Consider the following 26,219-nt stretch of genomic DNA (forward strand, 5'->3'; position numbering starts at 1 on the left):
AGAAGTGATGGAAAATGTATATGCATAGGCCTACTTTGTGAACCTAACAACTTTTCCAGCGGCACTGTGTTCTTTTACTTGCTAGTGACTAGTTCTCGACACCTTATGCTCTAGCAATAGTTTTTTGAAATCTCTTTTAGCATGCATCTTGTTTAGGATATTTAAGAGGTTTTTAGGGCCTGTCCTGGTCAAGCTGGGCTCAAATGTTCTGGCCCACTGAGACCTTGAATTGCACAATTTATACATATAATATACATCCACTATTTCAAAAAACAGATATTTGAACTGGCTATGATAACACATTATAATAAAAGTGTGTATTTGGCTTTTTGTATAATGTGGCAGCTGTGATTGGTCCAACTCTTCCCTGTGAACAGCCAGAGGCTTTGCCAGCCTCCATCATACACACAGAAACCAGCAGACAGAGGAACAGACTAGCGCCTTCACACCCATTTATAGTTTCCTAATCAGGGCAGTAGTGGAGGTGAATTGAGAGTGGAGCTGTCACTATGGCGTGTGTGTGTGCTTGTATGTGTGAACGCACACACGCACATATGTATATTTGTGTGGATACGCGTGTATGACTAACCTGCAGTGCCCAAGGTAAAAGAGCCAGCGAGCATTAACATGGAGCAAGAGCAGACTTAATCTCTGAGCACTGCAGGGCAAGCCGGCGGCTCTGGCTGGTATTCAGCCCACCGTCAGGTTATCTTGGGAGACAGGTAGACCACTTGCAGTCAGGAAGTGCTCCACTGCTGATAGCATGGTAAATCACTGTAGCGTAGCAGCTTCTTTTATGCTTCCCTTTTCAGGAATGCATGACTCCTTAAGAAACTGATAAACCATGTATTGACTTCTGCGTTTGGGCTTTATATGTTGACTGTGGTTTGTGATTTGATACGGCTGGATTGGGAAATCCTTTGCCTGGTGTATGATGAAGTCATCGATGAAAGATGAGACACTCCACTGTGATACTCCCCCTGGAGAGTGTTTCTGTACCCGACTGCTGTGTTTGTGTGTCTCGTATTGAACAAGCTGCTATGACAGAGGAGCTAGAGGAGGCTTTTAAGGTAACCCAGGCACCCTCATCAGGTTCCTAGGAGTAGGATGGTTGTTTAATAGACTAACTAAATGCTAGTACACTAACTATGATTTATACCATTCTGTTAGCTCAATTCCCTAAAGTGTGCCATGCAGCTCTTTTAAAAGTGCACGTCATCTAATAAAATTGTCCGAGGTGACATTCATCTCCCCGGTTTATTGGACGAGACATTAGTATGGCCTCTAGCCCAGCCTGAATGGGAGACATATGCTCTGGTTAAAATCTCCACAGGACATACACAATACTAACATCCAGTACAACCTACACTAACTGTACTGTACTGTTAGCTGCTGCTGCCATATAGAACCCCCCATGTGTCCCTGCGTCACAGTGTTGAGAAATCTCGGACGGTTTAATGTTGCATCACACATGCCACACAACATAATGGGTAATGTACACATTTCATAGAGACTCCTTGGGGAGATAATGATGAACAAAGCTAATTGGCTAATTAATTGTGTTACCACCAAACATTCAGTTTGTTGTGCAGACTATCACTGTCTGGTCCTGCTGACTGATTACAGTAACTTTACTCATTACAATCAACACCCTAGCCTGCTCAGTCACTAGCAATGATCTGTTGCTAACAAGCTATGACCACCAAAATCATTTATACCATTTATATTTGCTCTATTTTTTTTATTTTTTTTATTTTTTATTTATTTTTTGGTATTTACTGTCAAATAACTTCAAATAAGTTTGAAAGTTTTGATTTTATCCTTCATTTGTTCTTGTTTTACTTTCACTGGAATCACCAAGTACTGAACAGCTTTATGTCACACCAGTGCTTACACCATACCCTCATTCCAACGCTGTTTTGTGAAGGCAGTTGCCTACTGTATGTTGGAGTGTGGCATCAGTGACAGTGGTCAGATTAGACAAACACAGCCTGCTTTATGAACATCTTTATGGCCTCCTTTCTGTGGGAGACTCTGGACAGGACCAGGGGCCACCATTATCAACAATGTACATTAGCAGCAGCGATTACACTGATATCAGCAATGTCACATTGAAGGCAACTGCAGCCCGATAAGGCTTCAGATGCTATCAACCTCCTGTGTCTGTATGGACATCACGGTTGAGGACAGCCTATAGATGGACACGGAGAGGTGGGATTAAGAGGGGGAAAAGGTCAGGAGGGTGCACAATCATCCTGCACTTAGAAATACCAAACCACATATTTTGTTATGTTATTTATTTAGTTTATATATCTGTGTTGTGACATTGGCATTGTTGTGACAAGTCTATTTTTATAGATCTGAAGCAAGTGCTGTATTTTAATATTTAATATTAATTTAATTGTACATCTACACACATTTTGGGGGTAAGTAAGGCTAGCAATTACAGGCTAAACTGGTCCTCGTTCATGAAAGGAGCAAGAGTGCACACACGCGCGCACACGCACACACTCTTAACTTGCCCTTTCAAACTAATAATTTCCATGGTTTTGAACTCAAAGTAGTTTTCCGACTTTGTTAGAACAACAGTCATTGTGCGATATACTAATGATTTAATTCACCTCATATTATAGAATAGACCGAAACCAAACACTGGCTCAAGTTGGATCTATGCACAGTCCAAATCCATTCAAAAGCAGCAAGCTAAAGCGAAAGTTCCTTAAATAAAAACCTACAGTACAACCGTAAGCCAAACACTGGTTCATCCTCTTATGTGGTGAGTTTTTATTCATAAACACAGTGGAGAATGCTTTGTGAATTGGCTTGCAAAGTGGAGATTTTGCACTCAGCAAAAGGGAGGTGCATCCGATTTCGATTATGGGTAAATTGAATTGAGAAAGAGACCGCTGGCCAAAATGACTTGATAACCAAGTCAGCCAGCAACCAGTCAGCAGGCCAGCTGAAAATGTATGGTGGTATTAATGTGGCCCATGAGGCTTGCGTTTGACATGTGTGGTCTACCCTAACTGAACAAGAATTGATGTGAAGGTGTCTGGGGATAGATAGGAAAGTAGCCACTCCCTGACTAGCAGTTTGTAATGGTGCGCGTGTGCATGTGTGTGTGTGCGCACATGTGAGTGTTTTTCTGTATGTGTGTCAGTGTGTGTGCTTATGGGTGACTTATCTCAGCCCTTCTGTCTATCTGTAGTGGTGTATCCATCTCTCTGATCCCTAGCTCTTTCCCAGCCACGGCACAGGTCCATCATAGGCCAGGGATACTGATTGCTCCTTAGAGGCAGGTGGGTTTAAGAGGTTTAGAAGAACCAGTGAAGGAGCGGTCTTGTCAGGGCCCAGTAATAAAGAGCTGGTTGATGGATTTAATCAGGTATCCCCCCCCCCCCCCGCAAACCATCACGTCTGCCTGGTAGGTGGTGATGGTTGGTGGGCACACAGAGGGAGAGAGGGGGTGGGAAGAGCCACAGGCATAAGGAAGCACTTCACCAACAATTTGGATTATTTTCTACACCATATTACATTACACCGAAGGCAGGGACAAAAAAAGAGTTTAAGTGTGTTATGTGTGCAATGCCCCTTTTAAACACCTGGGACCAATTCCCATGATCTATACTCTATCCATACTATAAGTAGATGAAGCATGCAATACATTGATGACATTCATGAGTATACTTCCCTACCATGGGACCCTAACCCGCATTCTACCTACTTAATATCTGGCCACAGAATTGAACAAGTTTGGGGTCATTTTAAAATATTAAACCACAACATTTTTCATCTCGTGGATTCTTACTTGCAAAGTATGGTCTTTTCTACTATGCAATGTCTGCTCTGGAGAAAATATGGCGTACGTACAGCGGCCACTGTGTGTTTTTCAATACCCACTATAAAGACAACATCTTCATTTTATTTAGCCTGTGATATTGTATTCAATATAGGCAACCTCTTAGGCCTCAAACCATTTCTGATTATAGCACATGATATTGAAATCAAATTAAATAAAAACACACATTAGCCTAGTATAGGCCTAATGAACGAACAATGCAATGCAAAGTCCATATAATATGCTAATTAATAAAAGGCATCCTATAATTGGAAATATAGCAGCTTTTAGGCCTATTTGACTTACACTATGTTTCTCTGTAGGCCTATAGAATTTAAAATTTCTTGAAATTAAAGGCAAGTGCTTCTCTCAAAGGGAATATGACTGGCCCATGATAGCGCCAGTCGGCAAAAACTTGTCAGAAGCCTGGCAACCCAGTGGGCAGGTGTGAGAGAGGGGTCATTTTAATATTCTCCCCTGCACTGCCCCAACTCAGAGCTACACGCCTCTGTGGCATGAGTCAGAATACGAGTGTCTTGTCTCTCAATGTTTTGTCGTAGGTGCATTACTTATTTCACCACCTCTGAATCGGAGCCATAGTGACTAATTCTGTTTTGAGCAAATGCCTTGGATAAATCATTGGCATGGTTTATTCTTCTTTTACTAAATAACGCCTGGAGCCATAGTAGCACCAGCTGCATGTATTTTAATCATGACCAGTTTTCAAAGAAGTTTAAAGAAGTTTCTAGTGTTTACTGTAGCATATTTAAATCAGTTCTCACCACTTAATGCACAGTTGCTCTTTTAACAGTTGTAAGTGCAATCAGCTTGATTAGGCGTACTTTAAAAAAAGTGCTCTGCTGCTTGTCTGGATACAATACAAATACTTTTCAATGTAAACACAAAGCCAGTCCAGCTGTTTAAGTGGGTAATAGCGATTGTCAGCGGAGCTGCAGTGGCTTAGTGTTGTTCATGAGAAAACAAACGAGAACGTGTTTCTCAAGCCCATTATTTAGACAGTACAACGTGCGCAGCTCTGAATGCTGTATAGTTAATGTTGGCTGGGGCAATGAAAGGGCACCTGTTAACAACTTGTGTAGATGTTAAAGACCGAACAGATGTCTGCTGGCACACTGGCTGCCTGGCTGGCAGCGTCAGACGAGGAGGAACTTTTCTAAGAGCAATAACAAGAGTCTCAAGGCCTTTTACACACCCTTCTCCTATGCTAATGTAACCATACCCTAGATGGCGAGGGACAACATAACTGACTTTCAGGTGCTAGGTATAGTCATGAGCCTGGGTCATAATATTAGAATGAGTCTCCTTGGTCTATTGGTATGCTCATAAATATTCATGACTGGGGGTTAGGCCTCCAGGTCCATGTGGGCCGTGATCGGTTTCTTCTGCCAAGTCGGTCATCAGAGCAAAATGTGCTACTCATGATTATGCATCAAGTGGATGGAAAAAAATATATAAATATTCATTGGTAAGTTTGCATATCATAGCATGCAGTGTGCACTTCGAAATTACAGTAGTACAAATGTTCCCAGCGCAGTGGACTCTCTTCTTTATTCAATCTTTGACCATACAGTGTAGCCTTCGTGAAAGGGGCGGGTACGGACGGTTAGATCAGTCTTTAGTGTGCAAATAGGTTGCTGTCTTCAGAGAGGAGGGAAGGCAGCCGAGCACTGGCATTGTGAAGGCAGTGAAATGGAAAAGAAAGGAAAAGAGTTCGAGGGCAAAAAGAGGGCCGGGGTGGTTGTGGAGGAGGAGATGGTGAGTTATATAGGAACTGAGAGTAGTTTCTTCCTCTGAGGGAGGCTACCTCTGAGGCAGTGAGAAATAGCATATTCTATATTTCTCCACCACCAACTTCCACTCATCAAACCAGCTCCCACTCTTCTCCTCTACCAGTTCTATCTCTTCTTTTGGATGTTAGCCCAACCCATTTTACTGGCCTCCCCCAGAAACAGCCAGCATTTCTAGTCAGAGAATAATTACACCTTGTTTAGGACTCAAAGGTGAACATGAACAAATAAGTAAAATGCATTTTCACATACCCTGCTATCAACAGTTACAAATACTGATTGTCTGTATATGGACATTTGTGTCCCTTTGGTATGTGTGTGTGTGTGTTGTGGCTTAGTTTTGACTTCATTAGTGCTTGGCAGTACATTATGCCTCTGGACTGGCTTGTATTTAATCAGATGGACTGCCAGCATTATTAATAACTGTGGAAGACAGAGAGAGTAAAGGAGAGAATGAAGGAGGGAGGAGGAAAAGGTGCTGACAGAGAGCTGTATAATAAGCTATTGTACCTTTAGAAGTCTGCTCTCTCTTCCCCCCTCTCTCTCTCTGCCCTCGGGGGATGTTGTGACCCTGCCTTGATTCAATTCCCAGGCTCATCCACATTTAAGCTACATGGTGAGATCATGATAAAATGCTCCTCAGTTTCAGCGCTGCTAGTTGCACCACTGCATAGTCAGACCGCCAGCTCATCTTATTTGGATAGTGAAAGAAAATGTGCTTTTTAAAAAAAAAAAAACATGCCAAGCAGGCAAAGTGTACAAACATTAGAAAATAGATTGCAAGTGGGTTTTGCCTTGTTGATACCACTCCAACCTTGAAATTGCAGTCTAAACAAGTATTAAGGCTTGAGAGTGAATACTGCAGACACTTTAAGCTGTATTGGAGAAAGCCTATGTCCTCTCATTGATATTCAGAGGCTCTGTGAGTGAGAGCTGTAAACAACCAGAAAACCCAGCAATTGGCACTCTAGGCGTGTTGCAGGAGGTGCACACACACACACACACACACACACACACACACACACTGCTTTCGTAATGATGCTGGACATTCACATGTATTCAGTCTCTTTAACACACACACTGCTTTCTTACCGACACTGGACATTCACATGTATTCAGACTCTTTTACACACACACACACACACACACACACACACACACAGGCCATAGCCTCCTGCCCCCTCTCCCTTTTCTCTCTTGCTTTACCTACTGTATATCTCTTCTCTCTCTCCCCCTCTCACTCTCTCTCTCTCTCTGTCTCTCTCTCTCTTGCTCTCTCTCTCTCTCTCATGATCTCTCTGGGTCTGCACCGCACCAGCAGCAGCTGGAGAGTGCAGCATAGCATTTCAGAGCAGAGCAGAGCAGAGCTGGGCAGGGCAGGCAGAGTGGCCCTGTGTGAGCCGTCCAGTGGAGAGAGGGAATCTATCTGTTAACGTTGAGTCATTTCTCTCTCTCTCTCCTCCAGAGCTGCAAGCAGAGAAACAGCCAAGCTCCTCCTCCCCTGCCACTCAGGAACTGATGACAAGGCTGGGCTTCTTACTGGGAGAAGGGATCCCGGGTACGGCACGCATACCTATGGACGACAAGAATGAAAAGAAGGTATTTCATTTTCTCCCACCCCTCCAGCTCCCTCCCTCCTCCCAACAGCAGCTGCTACCGCTACTGCAGCACACGGATAGAGAGATAGAGGAGAGAGAGAGCATGAAAAGAGGAGGGAGTTGAGACAGTATAAGAGAAGAAAAAAGGATTTTTTTTGTTGCTACTTGACTCATTTTTGCCCCTGTGCATTATCCTCGGACGGGGATTTTAGTCGCAACTGTGGGAATTTATTTTTTCTGTCACAACAAATAAGGGTAACTCTGTCACACTCTGTTTGTTTTAGGTGTTTCCATGTGGGCAAAGTGAATGACTGGATATTTAAAATTGACTGCATGTGGTTTGTTTTCAGTGCAAGCTCTCCAGTGTGGCATGTTAGTCTCCCAGTAACTTGAGTGCTGTTCCTGGGGCTCTTGAGCATGTAACAAGAGTGTCTGAGCCCTGGTCCAGAAATAGAGTTATGTCAGGTCTGAGCCTCAGTTTGTTTGGCTCTACTAATTAATCTGGGGCTCTGTGGAGAGTAGAGCACAGCCCAGCACACTTTGATTCCCTCATTCATCTCATGTGCCTTGGACACGTTTTGACACGGAACCGGTAATTTGAGGAACTTGTAAGAGGCTTACAGAGTATTCTATGAATCATGCTCATTAGTTGAGATGTCAAATGAGGGAACAGGCGGAATGAGAGCACAATGGTTTTTCTTGGGTTTTGTGATTTTCTGTGTGTGCGCACACATCTGTCCATGTGTGTGTGTATATGCGTGCATGTTGGTGTGTGTTTTCAGAGCTCAGACAGAGGAGGAGGAGCACATTGAACTCTTCTGCCAACAATTTTCTCTTCCTCTGTACTGCTGTTTTACAACATGGGCTTAACTCAGCATGTTGCTTTTACTTCTGCCCTACAGTAAATTATTAAATGTCATTAAGCTGTTAGGCTATCAGTGTGGTATGTTGGGTAGCGTAAACTATGGGCTGCAGCCTTACATCTCCCTACTTTCCCAAAACATTAGCTCCCATAGTCTAACACTGTCCTCCAGGGTGCTGCGCATTAATGTGAATGGGAGATGATGGGGGAGGAGTTGGTTCTGAATGTAGAGCATAATCAGGCTGGATCTGTGTGGTGTGGAACTGTTTGCAGACTTTGGTTCTCCTTACAGAAGCTCACAGATAAGCCCTACCAACCAGGAAGCTCATCTTGACCATACTGTGTAGCATCAGTATACAGCAGCAGGACAGTTGGAGGGGTGGGGGACACAGGACAAACTCACTTTAATGTGGAGTCCTATGGTTGTCAGTTGGCTTAAACAAAGATGCAGCTGCTGTATGGTTGTCAGAGAAGCTTGATAATATAACAAAGGTATGGAGAATATCTATTGTCAGAACGAAGTTGAGAGTTTTTCCTTGGCAAATTCTCTGCAGGCTTGTGACAGACATATGAGTGTGCAATTTGCAAGCCTTGCTTCATTTACAGAGCTTATGCCCTTCAGCCTGTGTGTCATGCTCACATGTGAAAGGCTTGTTTTTTTCTGAAGGAATTTTTTTGCCTTGCTTTCACATGATCCGGGTCAAATAGGCAACTTGAATCAAATCATACTTTACAATTCTCCTGATTCTCCTTCCAAATAAGGTTGAAAAATGCATTTTTGTTATTATTGCTGCTCAGGCTGGGAAAAAAAACAAAAAAAATGTGAACATGCTGCCAATGTTGCTGAATTGGAGACAGTTCATAATGGATTGATTTCATAGTTCATGGGCATATTTGATTAGTACAGCGCATTCTTTGTGTATCTTAACCCTCTCCTCTATCTCCTCTATCTCCCCCCTCTCCCCCCAAGTGCTCTGTGACTAGCCAGGGTATCAGCCCCTGCTCCACCCTGACCAGCAGCACGGCGTCTCCCAGCACTGACAGCCCGTGCTCCACGCTCAACAGCACGACCAGCCGCCCCCCTCTTAGCCGCTCCAGCCCTTGTGGGACCATCACCAGCCCCAGCTCCACACTCGAGAGCAAGGACAGTGGGATCATAGGTGAGAGAAAGAGATGGAGAGAGAGAGATACCATCACATACCCAACCCCCCACCCTACACCATCCTGCCTCAGTAACCAGCAGCACAGATTCCTCAGTACACACAGGCACATTCAACCCTCTCTTTAACGTCACTTATCATCACTTATGATTTCCCATGATGCTCTTCTGTCAGTGTCTCATCAGCAATCTCAGAATTGTTACCTCATGTACACTTTCTGATTTAGACTAAACGATCATGCCTGCATGGTGTCAATCATTCACTATTCTGTTTAATCCGCTGCATTTTTTGTGGGGCTGAAAAGCGTTTGTGTCAAACGGTATTCATCCTCTACAATGTGTCAGTAATTGGGTTTGTATTGAGCTGTTCCGGTATCAGAGAGCATTGAGGTGACAGTTGCCACGGTTCGAGGTTGTAGTGTATCTCTAGTAATAGGCCTGTAAGACATCTGGGGATTTACACAAGCTGACAGGAAGATGACTTAGTGTATTAATGCATTAATCCCTCAACCATTTCTACTCACAAAGCTTCCAATGGCTGTAAAAAATGACAGAAATTCATTTTGAAAATGGATCTTTAATATTTTCAGTGAGGATGAGATTTGTAGTGTGTTGTTGCTCTGTATGATCCCCAGTTATCCTCAGTTGAACTGCTTTCATTTCTCTAGGCATCAGTTGATTTAGGGTAAAAAAAAAAAAAAAAACGAGGGCATGGAATAGCTGTTAAACTGTTCTTTCTCCCTGAGTCGACCAACTAGGGCATCACAGTCCATTTAATGCTCATTCAGGTAAATGACTATTCTTGAGATCGTAGTCAGTGTCCCTGGCTTGCCCTGCGGGGCAAAGCCAGATGCAGCACAACAATTTGCATTTCCCATAATGCAAACTCTACACAGTTGACATAATTGATTACCATGACTCATAGTCGGTGCCCCCAGAGCAATATCATATCTAGCTGCTCAATAATTCATGGAAGCTGTGATATTGTATCTGCCGGCGTGGAGCATTGACATTGCGCCATGCTGCCGTCCAGGTTGAGACATACAGTCATGTAGTGTGTGTCCTAGTCCGTCTCGCTGTGGAGCTACTTTTCTCCTGTCAAATCAATATTTGGCTCAGCCTCTTTCATCTCCTCCAAAGTGAAGATTCTGTTTGTGAGTGAGTGACATGATGTGATATTGGTGTAGAACCCCAGGCTATAGCTCGCCCAAGAGAACTGTTATTGTGTCCACCGTGGTGACTCCTCTGCTGCTCTGAACACCATGCTCAGACTAGGGCTAGAAGTGAGTTATGTCATGAATGACTTAACATTTGCACAGCCAAACATCACAGGAGTCACGAGGTCCAGGATGGGTTTGTTATGTTAATGTTAGCGATGATGCAATGCGCCGCAGCATTATGAAATCCAGATTAGCAGTGTGTGATGCAAAACACAGCCAGCTGGCCATCAGTCCCAGTCCTTTGACTGTGCTGATGTTTCTGCATCCAGCTGCCTGTCATTGTGTGGCTTTGGCCCTCCACTCAGCTTTTAGGATTGTGTTAGATGGCTGGGTTGGCCTGAGGAAAGGATTAAAGGATTTGCTTTCAAATAAGCAAAACACCTGTCTAAACTCAAAAATGGAAGGCAGTTTTCAGCACCAGTCCTCCCCTCAACTCTTTAATCTTGAATTTTGTGATGTGTTTCGTACAAGGGAAAATTTTGTTTTGCAGTACAAAATCCAGTCACTGTGTGAATGTTCAGTTTGATGGATCGTGTTTCATTACAATAGGGCTATGTTTTTTTAAATTTATTTTCTTTTATTGTATGATGTTGCATCCTTTAGCTGAGGAGTTTTGATAAGGATAAAAGACATGATCAGAGGAGTCTGGGCTGAGGAAATGAATACCATAAATCTACCCCATCACAGCTGGCTAGTTTTCATTAGTGTGAGCAAACTGCAGCTGTAAACATGAGATCAGGTGGTGAACAGTGTTGATGAGGTCTGTAAGGAAAAGGTTGCAAACCTATAAGTTGTCTACCCATTACTGTTCATCATCTCACTCTAGATGAGGACAGAGACATTTTCATATCACAAAAAGCACATGACTCTCACTCGCTATTTTTCTTTGTTTCTCCCTCTCTCTGTTTTTATCACTTGGAATATCTCTCTCACTCGCCCTTTCTCTCTCTCCCACATCTTCCCTCTCATCTCAGCCACCATCACCAGTTCTTCAGAGAATGACGACCGCAGCGGCTCCAGCCTGGAGTGGAGTAAGGATGGCAGCCTGAGAGGCAGCGGGCGCCATGGCCTGGCACCGAGCGTGCGGGCCGACACCTGCTCTCCTGTGGCAGAGGAAGACTCCAGCAGTGCCGGCGCCACGCCAGCTGACACCCCGTCCAGGACAGACCAGCAGCAGCAGCCCAGCACATCAGCAGGGGCAGCAGGGCCACCGCAACCTCCAAGCCACACACCTGAAGGGCCTGTTCCGTACCCAGCACAGACATCCTCCTCCCTCATGATGCCTAGGCCCAACTCGGTTGCAGGTAAGAGCTCTTTGTGCTTGGATGTCTTCAAGACAGAGGAGGAGGCAGAGGAAGGAATCTGTACACCCTTCCTGGGGGCCTCTGTGCGTGATTCAGCAATATCTTGAACTTAAAGGGTTCCTCTGGTGTTGCTGAATGATTTTGATTTTGATTTTCAGATTGATATCTCTCACTTATGAAATTACTTTTGTTTTTATTCTTTATCTAGATAGAATAAATATTTTAGATGTTCTGCATTTAGCGTAATTATCCAAGTGTTTGAAAACGGTGTCTCAGTGGAAACCAAACTAGCTTGTTGTTATCAGTAGCTCCAACTAATTTGTGGAACAAATTGTGGAATGATAAAGCTAGCGTATTCCACACAGACTATTTTTTGGCAGATGAACACTCTTTCACAGCTGAACAGCTTGAAGTAACCATGAAGGACATTAGCGATTGGTGAGGAGTGCCGTGTAAGGCGGGACTTATGATCTAAACAAACCCAACTTCTCAGGTGAAAGTGAGCATGCGCATTGGTTCGAAAAAGTGAAAAGTAGTTCCTGACTGACAGAAGTCACAAATAAATATTGTATGCTTTTATACTACTATTTCTTGGTTACAGACCCATAGATCTCCTCCATGGATTACGTTGCTACACATCATCAGTTTGGATTTGATTTCGTAAAGGGAACACCAGTCTCATTATAGCTAATTGTGTGATAATGGCGTGTAAACCTCCACAGCAATTTTGTAGGGAGAGAGGCCAATCTGGAAAATTAGGCTAACTTTCACCAACACCGGAAGAATCCTTTAACATTGTTTAAACCATCTTCTCTTCGACCAGTAAACTCTCTTGTGTCTTTGACTGTGACTTGTTTTGAGTGGTTGGGTGTCTCTGCGTCGCATTGCAAGTCTGCTCAGAATTGTGATGCTACTATATGGCCTGTGACTGAGGCTGACAAGAAGTGTGTCCTGTCACTTCCCGGCCAAGCAAGTGAGGGAGGAAGATGGGAGAAAGCATGGGTGGACACATCCATGACATGCCTATTCAGCAGACTCACTGAAGCTCACAGGAGATCGGGAATGATGGAGAAGGGAGTGAGAAGTTAGAGAGAGAAAAGAGAGAGCTTTGTTAGTGAGGGGCCAGGTTGGTGTGCTTTTCAAGGAGGAGTTGGGGATTAGGCAGCTGTTGTGTGTTGTGCCTTGGCGCTGCCATGTCAGACCAGAGGACAAGCCGCTGTCTGACTGATCTGTTCTGCATTCCTGCCTTGTAACCTCCCTGTTGTGGCTCAGCTCGCCATATCCACACAGCTGTCACAATTTTTGGTACCCCTTGCTACCCCCTTTTCCCCCCCTGTCTCTTTCCCTCCTTATCCATTCCCTTCATTCTTTTGCCCGCTCTTCCTCTGGTCGCTATTGTCCTTCTCTTTCTGTGTCTGTCACTGTATCTCGCTCTCTCTCGCTCTCACACTCCCTCCCTCTCTCTCTGCTGCTGCTGCTCTTGACCTTGGCCCTGTTTCCTTAAGTCCCCATGGCCCCCAGCTCACCATCTCCCTTTAAAACTCAAACATCTGAAAAAATGTGCTGTTAGGAGGGAGCTATTGTTCTATTTTCATCTTGTGGTGCTTGGAATCTGACCGTATGGACACATATGTGACATGACCAGAATGTTTAACCTGGATTTAGCTAGCCACAAATGTTGTTGCAGATTTCAAATGGTTTACTGCTCCTGGCAATATCTCTCCCTGGGCTTTGATCTTCATGAACTAACTATTTGCTTGGATCTGTTGCCTCATCAGTGTAGAAGTTTTCTTTTCTTGCCTTGTTTTTCTAAAGCAGATTGGCCAATAGCCCAGATATGTACTGATCGTAGCCTACTCATACTAGTTAGTTATACTGTTATTCTGTTAGTCATCAAAAGGGCATTTTTACTAAGAGTAAGAGAGTGAGAGTGATTGAGAGTGAGCAAGAGTGAGAGAGGCAGAATGAAAGGGAGCACATGGTTGGTGAATAGTATCCAGACATACAATACATGCCATAGCTTGTAGTACACGAACTTGCACACAGTGCATTTCACACACTGTTCACTGCGTCTGCACAACATGTTAATCTTTACAGCCCACTGGTGAATCTATAGCCATATTGTAAACATAGTGGCATGTTTACAAACACACACGGCATTGTGCTGGAGACGCCTGTTGGTCGATTAACCACTCAATTGTTCCAACAGTCCATACTCTTTTTACATCTCGTCATTATTTTTCCTCTGACATAAGCCCGAATGGTACAGACAGAGACTGGCTCGTAAAGCTAACAGCCCAGGAAATGTTTGGCTGTGTTTAGGTGTGTGTGCACATGCGTGTGTGTGAGCACTGTTGTGCATGTCTCTGTGTGTGCTCCAGTTTATGAGTTTATGGGCTGATGTCATAGTTATGCAGTGTTGCCCTCTAGGGACCTGCAGGATTCACACCTCAGATTTTCCGCTGGGTGACGATGCCCTGGGAGAGGACATCAAGGACATGGGAAGACAACTTCATTTATGGCCCAAACCAATATGCTCTGCTGTCACTGCGTGCCAGGGACGGTGATTTCATAGCAGTCTATCTCGACATATTGCTTTTTTTTTTTTTTTGGCTCCTCCTTTAGGTTGTCATGGTGCTCAAGCCAACTGTATTCAATTTTTTTTTTAAATTCTCGAGAGGCAATTACTGAGGCAGGAAGGCATTACATTAAAGGACATAAACAGACACAGGACAAACAAAATAAGTATGAGTACATTATTAGTGCAATCAGTATTGGGGTGGCAGATTATTGGAATTTGCTTTAACTGGGTTTGTGCATAGGCACATATAATTGCAAAATGAATGTTTTTATTCGGTCACATGCCTCCATCTCCAGCCCCATACTGTCCCTTGCCTCCACTCACCATTGAATTATACCCTGCAAAACTCACAAAGAGCCTGAACTAGCCTCCATAAGAGGTGTGATGCTCCTGTCATGTGATTGGCCCTCTCCTGCCACTATCGTACACTACTGTGTCAGATCACAGACGTCTGAACATCTGAATGTGTTAGAGTGATGGAGGGAGATTGGGACGAGAGGTGAGAGAGAAAAACTGGGTCAGAATGAAAGAGAGAGAGAGAGTCGACTACGAAGGCTGAGAGTGTTACAGAGAGATGGACTGGCTTGGTGGGGGGAGGCAGATGAGGTTGTGATGCCAGGCCATGTCTGAGAGCAGGCCTAATAAAATCTCCACTGACTGATTGATGTCAGAGTAGTGGAAGTCACGCTGCTATTGATTGGAGAGTCTTCACATGCTGTGCAGAGCTCTTGTGAGGACTTCTGAGTTAGTGTAGCTTGTGAGCCACACTGCCTGTCTGGATACCACCAACACTCAAAGACTCTTCACTGTTAAACAGATAATGTCTGTAGTTTTTACAATGCTAACTGTAAACAAGACAGTACTAGTATTTTATTTTAACCTTTATTTAACCAGGTGAGTCCAATACAAACAAATTCTTATTTATAATGACAGATACCAGATAGCTGAGGTTTCAACACATCAGAACATTTCAGATAGTATTTTCAAATACTTTTCTTTGATTGTCTCATCTTTCTGCCTTTGTGGAAATTCGCACCCAGCTGGCACCAAAGTAAAACAAAACCTAAAAGGTATTTGCAAGTACTGTTTTGCCCAGGTCTAATTGTAACACTGTGCTATTCTTGTGAAATTGATTGGCTATGCACAGTAACATCAAAGTATCTACAACAGATAGGTATAAGAGACCACATGAAGTTGCAGAGTTGCGGCACAAAGGCCGTATGTCCCTAGAGGCAAAGTGGATTTTGTGCATCTGTCTAATGCCAATCAACGTCTGTATCACTGGGCCTCTAGAATGTTAGCTATGTAGTAGGAATGTCTGCATGTTGCTCAGAAGTGTCATTTGCACTGCCTTGGTGATCACTTACACACACACACACACACACACACAGTGGTTGGCTTGCTATTGGGCTGCTGTGGGAACTGGAGCGTCAGTGTATGGAGCCTGCATCTGCTGTGGCTTCTTGCACAAATGTTGACACGCACCACCTGTCACAGGGGACAGAGCTGAATTCAAAATGGCTCTTTAGGGACGGTGTGTAATTGTATTATTACTTGGTAGGACATGTCTGAGGAGCTGGTTTGGACACCGTTCTGCATAGCAAATGTTTTCTGCCACATCGTCTCCCCTGGCATGCAGCACTGCAAAGTTGGCACGACACCACACTAATGGGCATCACAGATTTGTCCATTTAACATCAAACCGCAAGTGGCATGCAGTGGGAAATGAACAGACAACATGACTGTTGAGTTGAAATAAATGAAATGCTGGAGGCCTCCACGTAACTTAGCATTTATTTCATCCAGTCAGTCACACAGGCTCCCCTCCAAATCTCATAACTGTCACTCTCCAGCCACACATTGTTATGGCTACAGTACAAACCTCTTAACAACAGAAAACAGGAGAATACATGAAGATTATTGGAATTGTCCATCTCCACCAAATTTGGGCAACTTAACAGTCACTTTGTTGGCAATCAAGCAATGTACTTCTGAGCTGAGCACCTCTATGAGGAAGATATTCTACTCATGTTCTCTCAGCAAGCAATCTGTTAGCATTTAACCTCCTCCTCAGATAGCCTATTGCACTCCTCCCACCCATAATGCTTTGCCTCTCCCCACAGCCCACCATCGCATGCCTACTGAGACAGCTGAATGTTAGCTAATATTCACCTTGGCTTTTTAACTTATGATGCACAATCTTAACTATTGCCATACTCTGAAGACTGTTTGAGATCCTCACAGTAGTAATCCTACCCAAACAGTGACTGAGATTCTGAGAGGTGGATGGCTTTCTTCTAGTACTAAATGTTATTCTTTGACACAAGCCCAGTAATGATTAGTTATACCAAACATGTAAATGTTATTATTCCATCTAAAGTGGTGTCAACACGGGGGGCGAATAAATGCTAAATGAAAAGGGGGAGGAGAGCAGCAGAACTGCTAATGTTGACCAAGACAGTAAATAAATCAAGACTGTTTCCCTGCTGTTTTGTTCTGTTCTAAGCTGTTGTGATTTCACTGAAATTTGGCTAGTCAGCACATTCACGGTATGTCGAGGTGGATTTTCTGCCACATCTGGTGCGGACTTAAGGCATCTATGACAAAATCAGCTTCACGTGTCCCGCACTCTCTGCCACCCTTCCTCTTTATTTCACTTAGATAATAAGAATTCTATTTTTAAGTCATCGGAGTTAAGCTTTTTAAAAAGGCTTATGGAGTCAAAGGGCCACATTAAGTCTGGCCACTGGAATTCCATGGTTTTGAAATCTTAGCTTGAGCTGCTTGTGGTTGGGTTGCTCAGACAGGGAGATTGAGTTAGGGTCATTGTGGCTCAGGAACGGTGCTACATTGCATCTGTGGTCTTTTGCTATCCCACAAAGCTTTCGGGGTTAGAGTCATGGTGTGGTACAGCGCACAGCCAGTGTTTGTTTGTACTGCGAAGTCCTCTGTTCTTCCCCTGGCAAACTCATTACCCATGCTCTGTGAGAGGTTCTCCAATGTTACATCCATGGTTTGACTGCCTTTTCACGCAAGCCTACGAACTGTCAACAAGCAGCTTCAAGGATATGTTGCTGCTTCATCCATCAAACCCTAGGAGAATAGTGACAAGGTAAGGTTTGAACAGAGCTCACATCTGTGTTTTGTTACAAAGACTGAAGTCATCTCCACCTGGTCCATGTGGACACACTTTCAGTGACTCCCAGATGTTTCACAGGTTAGCTCAGGTCAGACGGTAATTTTCTCAAATTATAAAATCATGTCTTTCCATCTCTGCTGCGGTACTGGAGCAGGAAGGCATGACATGACTGTTTTTTATCAGATATACTTCAAGCTCATATTTTCTCTGGTATTTTTTGAGACAGTACTGTCTGCTGTAATGTTTGGTTCGTGTCATCTTGCCTTTTCAGATACTTGGCTGCAAATTGCAGTGTTTTGTGATGTCTCCAGGTAGCCATGGAATCCATTTAGTCACCTCTGCCTCTGGCCATGTATAGACATTGACCGGTTTAGTTTGGAGAAAGAATAGACACTGATTGACAGCAATACTCCTTCACATTCTCCAGGTCTCTGAAAAGGTCACAGTGACGTCCGCTAAAATGTCCATTCTCAGAGAATTGTCAGTAGCAGTAGGTCACAGCAGGAGCAAGATAAAGATCCTTTGGAGAAATCGATCTGCTCCAGTTTTGAAGAGCCAATTAACATTCAGCTCAGTGGCTCTCATTGACAGATCAGAACTTGCCAAGATACAGCCGAATGCCCAATCTCTAAGGCACAGTGTGTTAGCTATCTACTATCTGCCACCGCCGAGCCATCTGGCTGAGATTGATTGACAGCACCCCACGATTGAGAATTGTGTAATAGCTACTCAGGAACCAGGCAACTGTTATCATGGTTTGAATAGCCTAATGTTCAGCTGGGTATGCTGAACAGATCAACTGAAACCTGCAAATCAAACCTATAGACGTCTGGTTGTTGTCTGTTGGTGTCGACCCATATGTCTGATATTTATCTTATTGGTTTGCACATCAACCTAATTGTTCTAGGTCTCTTCTTTATGACTAGTTATTGGCACAGTTTGTCTGCAGTGAGTTATGGCTTGTGGTTCAAGTTGTGCATGCAGTTCCTGTTTAGAAAATCAGCTTTAAAGCTGCTCTGTATTCTGCTTGCCCTGCAGTGTCTGCAGTATACTACCTGTTCCACACTAATGGGAAATAATATAACCATTAGAATACTGTTTGTCAAGTTGTGGCTTAGGGACCACCTGGAGGCCTTAAGGCGTTTCCCCCAGCAAAATGAAAAACTGTTAAATTTCACTATACTTTGACATAATGGATTTAGAGTATAGGCATTCTGTGCTTAGGTTTTATCCTCCTGATAGTAGCATACCTTTCTGTGCTACCACATATCTCTAGATTTGCTGACAAAGGGGTTCCCAGGAGTCTGTGCTAAATACATATCTATTTGGGCGTTCCCAGATATAAAAAATAAAAAAACATTTGAGAGCTCTTGCATCTGAACTTGCTGCACTGGCAGAGGTGACTGGCACAGTTTACGCTCTACACTCCCATATTCTGCATCGTACAGTGTATAGTTCAGTTTTTGTTTAAAAGAGTAATGTTTAGCCTAAGTACATACTATTCTGCTTTTGTCAAGTTTTTGGTGCAGCAAATACTGCTCCCATCATTCAAGTGTAAAATAATGTGCTTACAGAATGTAAGTTTTCTAGTCACAGACTAGAATCTATTATTACATTTGTGTGCTGGCTGTTCTCCTCAATCATAATTCTTTTACAAATTTATTTTTCACCCTTTTTGTAGTTTGAACAAAAAAGTGGACTGTGGAAGCTAGAGGAATTTCAAAGTTCCCTTGGTAACAAGCCAAATTTGCACGCAAACCACTTAAATTCTACTTTGCACTTACTCATCTGAAAGCTAAGGGGATTCTGACTTAGCAGGTCAGAGAGGGATTGGAGCTAGAAAATGCCAAAGGTGTTATTAAGGTATTTAGTACTAGGGCTGAAACGATTCCTCGAGAAACTTGAGTAACTCGATTACTAAAAATCATCGATGCAAATTCTTTGCATCGAAGCTTCGTTTAATCCATATAACTATATACACACTCAGTGTTTCGCACGGATGATTATTACTGTTGCACAACGCGCTGGAGAAAGAGAGAGAAAATAGCGAGGGGCGAAGAGAAGAGACAGGCCAGAGAAAACGACAGAAAGTGTCCAAAGTTTCGGATCCAGTGTTGCCAACTTGGCGACTTTGTCGCTAGACTTAGCGACTTTTCAGACCCCCCTGGCGACTTTATTTCTCAAGAGCGACTAGCGACAAATCTGCCGACTTTTTCTGACCATGGGAAGCAATGTTAATGTGTTGAATCCCAAAGCATTTGGCAATAAATTGGTTCGGCTGATGCCGGTTTTCTCTACTTGCTTGTCTAATCCAGAGAGGTCTGACGGTCACAGCGCTTCCCCAACACAGTGTAGCTCCCTCCCTCCGCTGAGAGCAGGGACTGTAGGATAGGGTCCACTTGTAATTGCTACCGGCGTACGCCGAAACTGGCCGGGTGGGCGGAGTCAGCACTTAATATTAAAACGGGATGAGATGAAGGCTAGTAAAGAATGCACGTTAATTATGGCTATATGTAATGGCTAGTTAAGAACGTAAATCAATATGGTGGCTAGTTATGATGTCCCTAAGTTAGCTAAGTTTTGCTCAAGAAAATAACCACAGAAAATAAAATGCTGCAGTCAATTTGTGAAAGCCTGAGCTTCATTCATGTTATTATTATGATAGTCACACACATACACACACACACACACACACACCTACTCCCCTCACAGTGATGCATAAAATACCCCAGAAAGCAAAATATCAGGTGGTGTAAGTAGCAATTGGAGCCTAAAATGCACCAGTCCAATACAGCAGGTATATTCAGTTTAGTTTGATTGCAGTGAGTAGGGTCAGCAGGTGTAGGGCAACCCTTCAACATAGTAAATAAATGTACATTAGCCAGTCTTATGAACTTGTATGATATTTAGGCCTAGTAATAAATATCAATAATAATTATTATTTCACCTCGTTTTCAGTAAATCACAGTGTCGTATGGACAGCTTCGTGCGGACAGCTTTTCTCTTTTGTATATTTACTATTGCTCTTTAATAAAGCAAAAGTATTTCTTATCCGATTACTCGATTAATCGATGGGATAATCGGTAGAATACTCGATTACTAAAATAATCGATAGCTGCAGCCCTATTTAGTACAGAATCCATTTGCCATCAATAAACTTCCCATAGATGGAGGGCAGGCGGGGTGAGGCAGAGTGTTGCAGGTATCACAGAGCTCGAATCGAGCCTTGACATGTGACGTAGCAACCCAATATTTTGCCATGGATCTTGGAGAGAATTCATGGAATTTCAAGTATTATTATTATTATTTATTTTATTTTTTGTATTTCTTTTTATTTTCTGTTGTATTATTATCTGTTATAATTGTATGTGGTGTTTATTTGTGGACCCCAGAAAGAATTGCGGCTGTTTGCACAGCAGATAATAGGGATCCTATCCAATAAACCAATAAACCTTTGTCAAGTTTACTCATCACACAACATGGTTCCAACACACCCCTGCAACATGAGAAGTCAAGGGTGGCAGGCAGGGTGAGGGAGAGTGTGTTAAATGGATACCAGTCCAGGTAAAGAGGGGACGGGAGTGAATGGACCAGGCACAGGTTTCAAGTCAAACAGGCAGAGAAGTCGGGATGCTTGGAACAGAGAAGCTCAGCCCTCCTTCCTCCTCTGTCATGGGAAACAGAGAACAGAGGGATTCAAAGGGCAGACCTGCCAGAGGAAAAAGAAAGAAAAAAAAAGAACCCTATTTTCATCAGAATACAGCCTGACACATCTGTACAGCTTCAAAGTCGTTGCAAGCACACAGACTTCAAGGTATCACATGTACGCACTATCAATGAAGAGGGAATCTGCAACAATAGGAAGAGATAGAGAGACTGAGGGGAGTGAGGGAAACTAAAGGGGAGGAGAGGAGGGGAATGATGGCACCCTGGGGAAAATTTTGGCCTTGAAAGAAATGTGGAAAAACAAGAAATATGACTTCAAAAACATTTTTTTTTCAAAGGGAAAGAAATGTTGATGCTGCAGGATGCATTATTACAGACAGGAATGAAAGAATACCTAATCGCTGTGTGCATCTGTACTACTTTGGCAAGTCCAACTGACTAATATCTTCATCTTTTGCTTATTGGACTCATGAGAAAAGACATCTGGTGTAGAATAATCGTTATTATGGCTTTTTGGCTCTCCATAGTTCCCCATTGCACTTGAGAAATCCCAAATTTGGATAGACAGTTTAGCATGAGAGATAGAGAGGGAGAGGGAGAGAAAACAAAATAGAGAAATCCTCCTGTGGTCCTCTAATGTCAGCAAGGGGCTTGAGTGATGCACTAGTGCTGATTTGCTGCATAGACTTTATTTCTCACTCTCTCTCTCTCTCTCTCTCTCTCTCTCTCTCTCTCTTTCTGTCTCTCTCTTCCCATCACTGTGTCCGTGTCACCTGCTTCTTTCATGTGCTGTCTTACATCATTCTCTGTTCTCCCTTCCTGCTTTTCACTACCCCGTCTTTCGTATGCCCCTCCAACCCCCACCCCCCTACCCCACCCGAGAGAGGATCATTGATTAATGCTACACCGGCTGCCCAGTGCAAACTGTCAGCCACGTTGGATATCAGATCTCTCCGTTTCTCTTTTTTTTCTCTTCTGTATTCACTCCGTTTTCCCCTCCGCTGCTCGCTTGCCAAAATTTGTGCATTTGTGTGTGTGTGAGAGAGAGAGAGAGAGATGGAGAGAGAGAGAGAGTGTGTGAAGGGAAAGGCATGGGCAGGGAGGTGGGGAGGGGGGGGAGACACTCTCCCGGAAAGCGCTGCATTCATTGAGCGAGTGCCTAATGCTGTGGATGCTGTGACTGACTGAGCGCTAGTGAGAGGACAGCCAAGCCCTCTACTCACCAGTTGAATGCTGCCAGTGTGCCTGGATGGGAGCACTGGGGCAGAAGAATCACTTGGGTGCCCCCGGTGAGCTCATCCACTGGGAGAAATCTCCAGAGCTTTAGCTAAGGGCCTCCGCCCTGCGTACTTGTCTGTCTGCCTGCCCAGCCTGCTCCATGCTGGGGACCAGGGGAGGGCTGTTAAAATCCCCGCTGTCCTTCCAAGCTCTCTGGCTCTGCTGCTGGATGTAAGTAGCTGTTCAGCTTAGCTTTAGGAGTAGACGTACATGGGTGCACCATGTTAGTGTTAGTTCTGGACTGTCCTGCATTGACTGATTGTAAAGTGTGTCTGTTTTACTTGTTGTTTTGTACATTGTTTGTTGTAGTCTAGGCTGTGTCCATTATAGTTTTTAGCCAAAGCACCATTCATTGTAGTAAAAGTATCCATGAGGGCCTTCTTTTATTCCTGTCAAAGTTGTATTGATGGTAGCTTCCTCAGTTGCTCTGTTGTCAACAGACGGGCTCTAATTAGTGGGACATTCTGGAGAGGAAGTTAGCGACCAAGTGAGGGAGGGAGGGAGTGAAGAAGAGAGCGAGTGATTGTGACAGTCTCTTCCAGCTGAGGCTGATGAAGTAGAAAGCAGAGGCTTTGATTCTCCTCTTCAACAGGACCAGGAGAGCATGGGTCTCCATGGTGATGGTATTGTTGCACAGTGAACAGCGATCGGAGGAGAGACCTTGTTGCACTAATGTACATCTCTCATATGTTTTCAGAGCAGGTCTCACACTTCAGACTAGGAGCTGAATTGCTTTGTAATCACTGGCTCATTACATGGTTTATTTGCAGAGTTTCATTCCGAAAAGTCTCCTACTGAGAGACTTGTACTACTCAAACTGTTAGAAAATGATGGATCACACAAAATTCAAACAAATTCTGGATAGAAGGTAACTTCAGCCCTTCATTTTTGGACTGGATGCTCTACACTTTCAAGATAGTGAAAGATGAACTTCTAAATGGACATAACATGGATAGCATTGGATAGCAGAACTCTATTTGCACCTCTTAATTTTGTTGTGAAACAATTCTTGGGCATCTTTAAAAGGCTGTGGTGCTGAGGAATCCATGAGATGTAATAATAAGCTGATAAAGAGGGTAATGTATGAGTTGTATGAGTACTATATTGCTGAGAATGTAATTTCTCAGCAATATAGTACTGGAACTGTGAAGTGTGATCTTTCTGTAGCCTGCTACAGTTGGTTAGCCCGTCTATAGTTTTAGTAAAGATAGTGGTTTTCAGTTAGTTGTCTGCCCTCTCTGCACAGCCCAGGGGGAGTGTTTGTGGGGACAGACCTCTCACTGCTATACTCTGTGTAGCTGTCAGCTCGAATCAGAGGAACAGGGGGTGTTTCTGTCCTGGCTTGGGGATGCTGCTCTTCTGTTTGCCATTCTTGTACCTGCCCACACCACCTCCGGGGAGCTACAAATGCCACGGCACACCGGCCCACCTCTCCTTCACTCTCCTCCACTCTGCTCTCAGAGATGCCATATGTCCCACAAGATTTGTCTCTTGCGTGTTTCTATCTTACTCTCTTTACAGTATTTAGAACAAAAACATTCAAAATGCACCTAATTGCCTGCCTGACTGTCTCTCTCTCTCTCTCTCTCTCTCTCTCTCTCTCTCTCTCTCTCTCTCTCTCTCTCTCTCTTTCTTTCTGTCTGTGTCTCTCTCTTTCTCTACAGCTACCAGTTCCACAAAACTGGAAGACCTGAGCTTTCTTGATGAACAGCGCAACACACCCCTGCGGACATCCATTCGCCTGCCCTGGCATAATACAGGAGGGAGGCCACCTCAGGACTCTAAAGGTAACTGTGCCATGCAATATTGCTGTATAGATACACATAGGGCAACCAGGGCAAAGCGGGAAAACACATCAGCGAGCACATCTGCTCATAGATTCCTGGCCAATCCACATATTTTTAGGTCGCAACCGTCTATTTATCTAGACATCTATTTTGTATGTTTGTTAGCCCATCATGATGTTCGCCATGTCAACTTTTACACATTTGTCTGTTGGTGCTGTCAGCAGATTTTAAAATGGTAAGAATTCATGGTTTGTTAATGCTAGGTAGCAGTAAAGAACTGGTGGCATCGCTAGCTAGCTAGCTATAACCTGGATGCCCTGTGTGTATCTGTAGATCTGCTAGCAACTGCATACTGGGCTTTTACAAAAAATCACTAATAGTGAATGAGGACAACTGCATGATAATCTTGTAGAATGCAGCAGAATCTACCACTACTCATATGCACACATTTTTAGCTTTTTTATTAAGCTCCATCTTTGCTGTTAAAACCATGTAAGGATTCTTTGGTTCATCCTCCTTTATCTTCTCGCTATATGTGTTTAAACCTCAGTCTCACTGAGAGAAATCCCACAGAGTGAATATTTGATGAGAACATGAATAATTTACTATGACATCATTAGATACTCAAACTATTTAACCCTCTTTTGAAAACCTCTCCTTCCCTTTCCACACTTCCTTCAACATAGTTGAAGTTGCTGGCATCATGTCAGTGGTTTAGTTTTCATATCCCTGTGGAAGAAAACATAAGTATTGAGGAACAGGCTATAGTTTATACATGTCTCTCCAGGCTAGATTTTTGTTCTGTATGTATGCAAATATTTAGTCGTATGCCTCCATTATCGCCAGGGGCTGTAAACAGTTTTATGCTGCTCAGCGTTATGGTCAGTAGCAGTTCTAGACTCTAGTTGTGAAATCAGGTATGGTATTATTTTTCCTACTGTTGCACAAACTTTGAAAACAATTGACCAACAGTATGTTTCTATAGTTTTGTTTCTTATATCTCTGTAAAACGAAATGATTTTGCCCAACCTGGAAAAAATCACAATGAAGGCAACATTGCTCATCAGCCCAAAAATGTTGCCCTTGTACATCACCTTATACATCAATGCATTACCACCATAACACTTTACTACATAAGCCAAAAGTTGGTCTTTTGTCAGAGCTCTGCTTCTGGCATGGGTAAAAGCGCGGGAAAGAGGAAATTATTTTTGAGATATATTAATACAGAACTAGAAGTCAGTGTCAGCTTGTAGTTACCAGTAGTCATGACTTAGCTCCATTTTTTTCCACACCGTGTCGAATGTTGAATTTCATTGCATCATTTTGTTGAAACCCCATCCTTCAGAGGATATAGAAGAGCTTACAGGTAAATAGCGGTGGTGTAAACATGAAAAAACAAATTATTACTGACAGAAAGCTTGGATTAATTCCAGCAGCGAGCTGAAGTGTGTTTCATGCCTTTGCCTGTGTGAATATGAGATGTTACAGTTTCTATGATCCAATGTTAAACATTGTTCAAAAGAAAAATAATTATGCAATTTGCTTTGGGTAATAATTTGTTTCATTTCCTTTTTCCCCCAGCTCGTTTTGCTCCCTACAAGCCTGTGGACATCATGCTCAAGCCCCTGTTGTTTGAGGTGCCCAGCATCACCACGGACTCTGTGTTTGTGGGCCGTGATTGGCTCTTTCAGCAGCTGGAGGATGTCCTGAAGGCCAGCGAGTCCATCGAGAACCGCGGCACTGTTGTGGTGGGCAGCGTGGGTTATGGAAAAACGGCCATTATCTCCCGGCTAGTAGCGCTCAGCTGCCACGGAGGCCGCATGCGTCAGATCGCCTCCAACAGTCCTAGTGCCTCCCCCAAAAGTAATAATTTTAGTATATGCCTTTGGATGTGAGCTCCGTTGTAGAAATAATATTGGCTAAAAGTTTTCACTGTCTATTTGGGATTTATGGTTTCTTTTAATATTCACATTTTAATA

At 43.5% G+C, this 26,219-nt stretch overlaps 1 protein-coding gene across 3 annotated transcripts in view; it reads left to right on the forward strand.

The window, feature by feature from the left end:
* Nucleotides 1-26,219, forward strand: part of tanc1b (tetratricopeptide repeat, ankyrin repeat and coiled-coil containing 1b) — a 110,006-nt gene that overhangs the window by 53,911 nt on the left and 29,876 nt on the right. For all 3 annotated transcript variants that reach the window (XM_071913700.2, XM_078285948.1, XM_078285949.1), the window contains 5 exons: nt 7,112-7,245; nt 9,077-9,266; nt 11,460-11,789; nt 24,118-24,240; nt 25,822-26,103. In XM_071913700.2, coding sequence (XP_071769801.2) covers nt 7,112-7,245; nt 9,077-9,266; nt 11,460-11,789; nt 24,118-24,240; nt 25,822-26,103 — 1,059 coding nt within the window. The remainder of the gene's footprint in view (nt 1-7,111; nt 7,246-9,076; nt 9,267-11,459; nt 11,790-24,117; nt 24,241-25,821; nt 26,104-26,219) is intronic.

Source organism: Centroberyx gerrardi, chromosome 10 (genome assembly GCF_048128805.1).
Source record: "Centroberyx gerrardi isolate f3 chromosome 10, fCenGer3.hap1.cur.20231027, whole genome shotgun sequence".
In the NCBI taxonomy this organism is placed as follows: Eukaryota; Metazoa; Chordata; class Actinopteri; order Beryciformes; family Berycidae; genus Centroberyx; species Centroberyx gerrardi.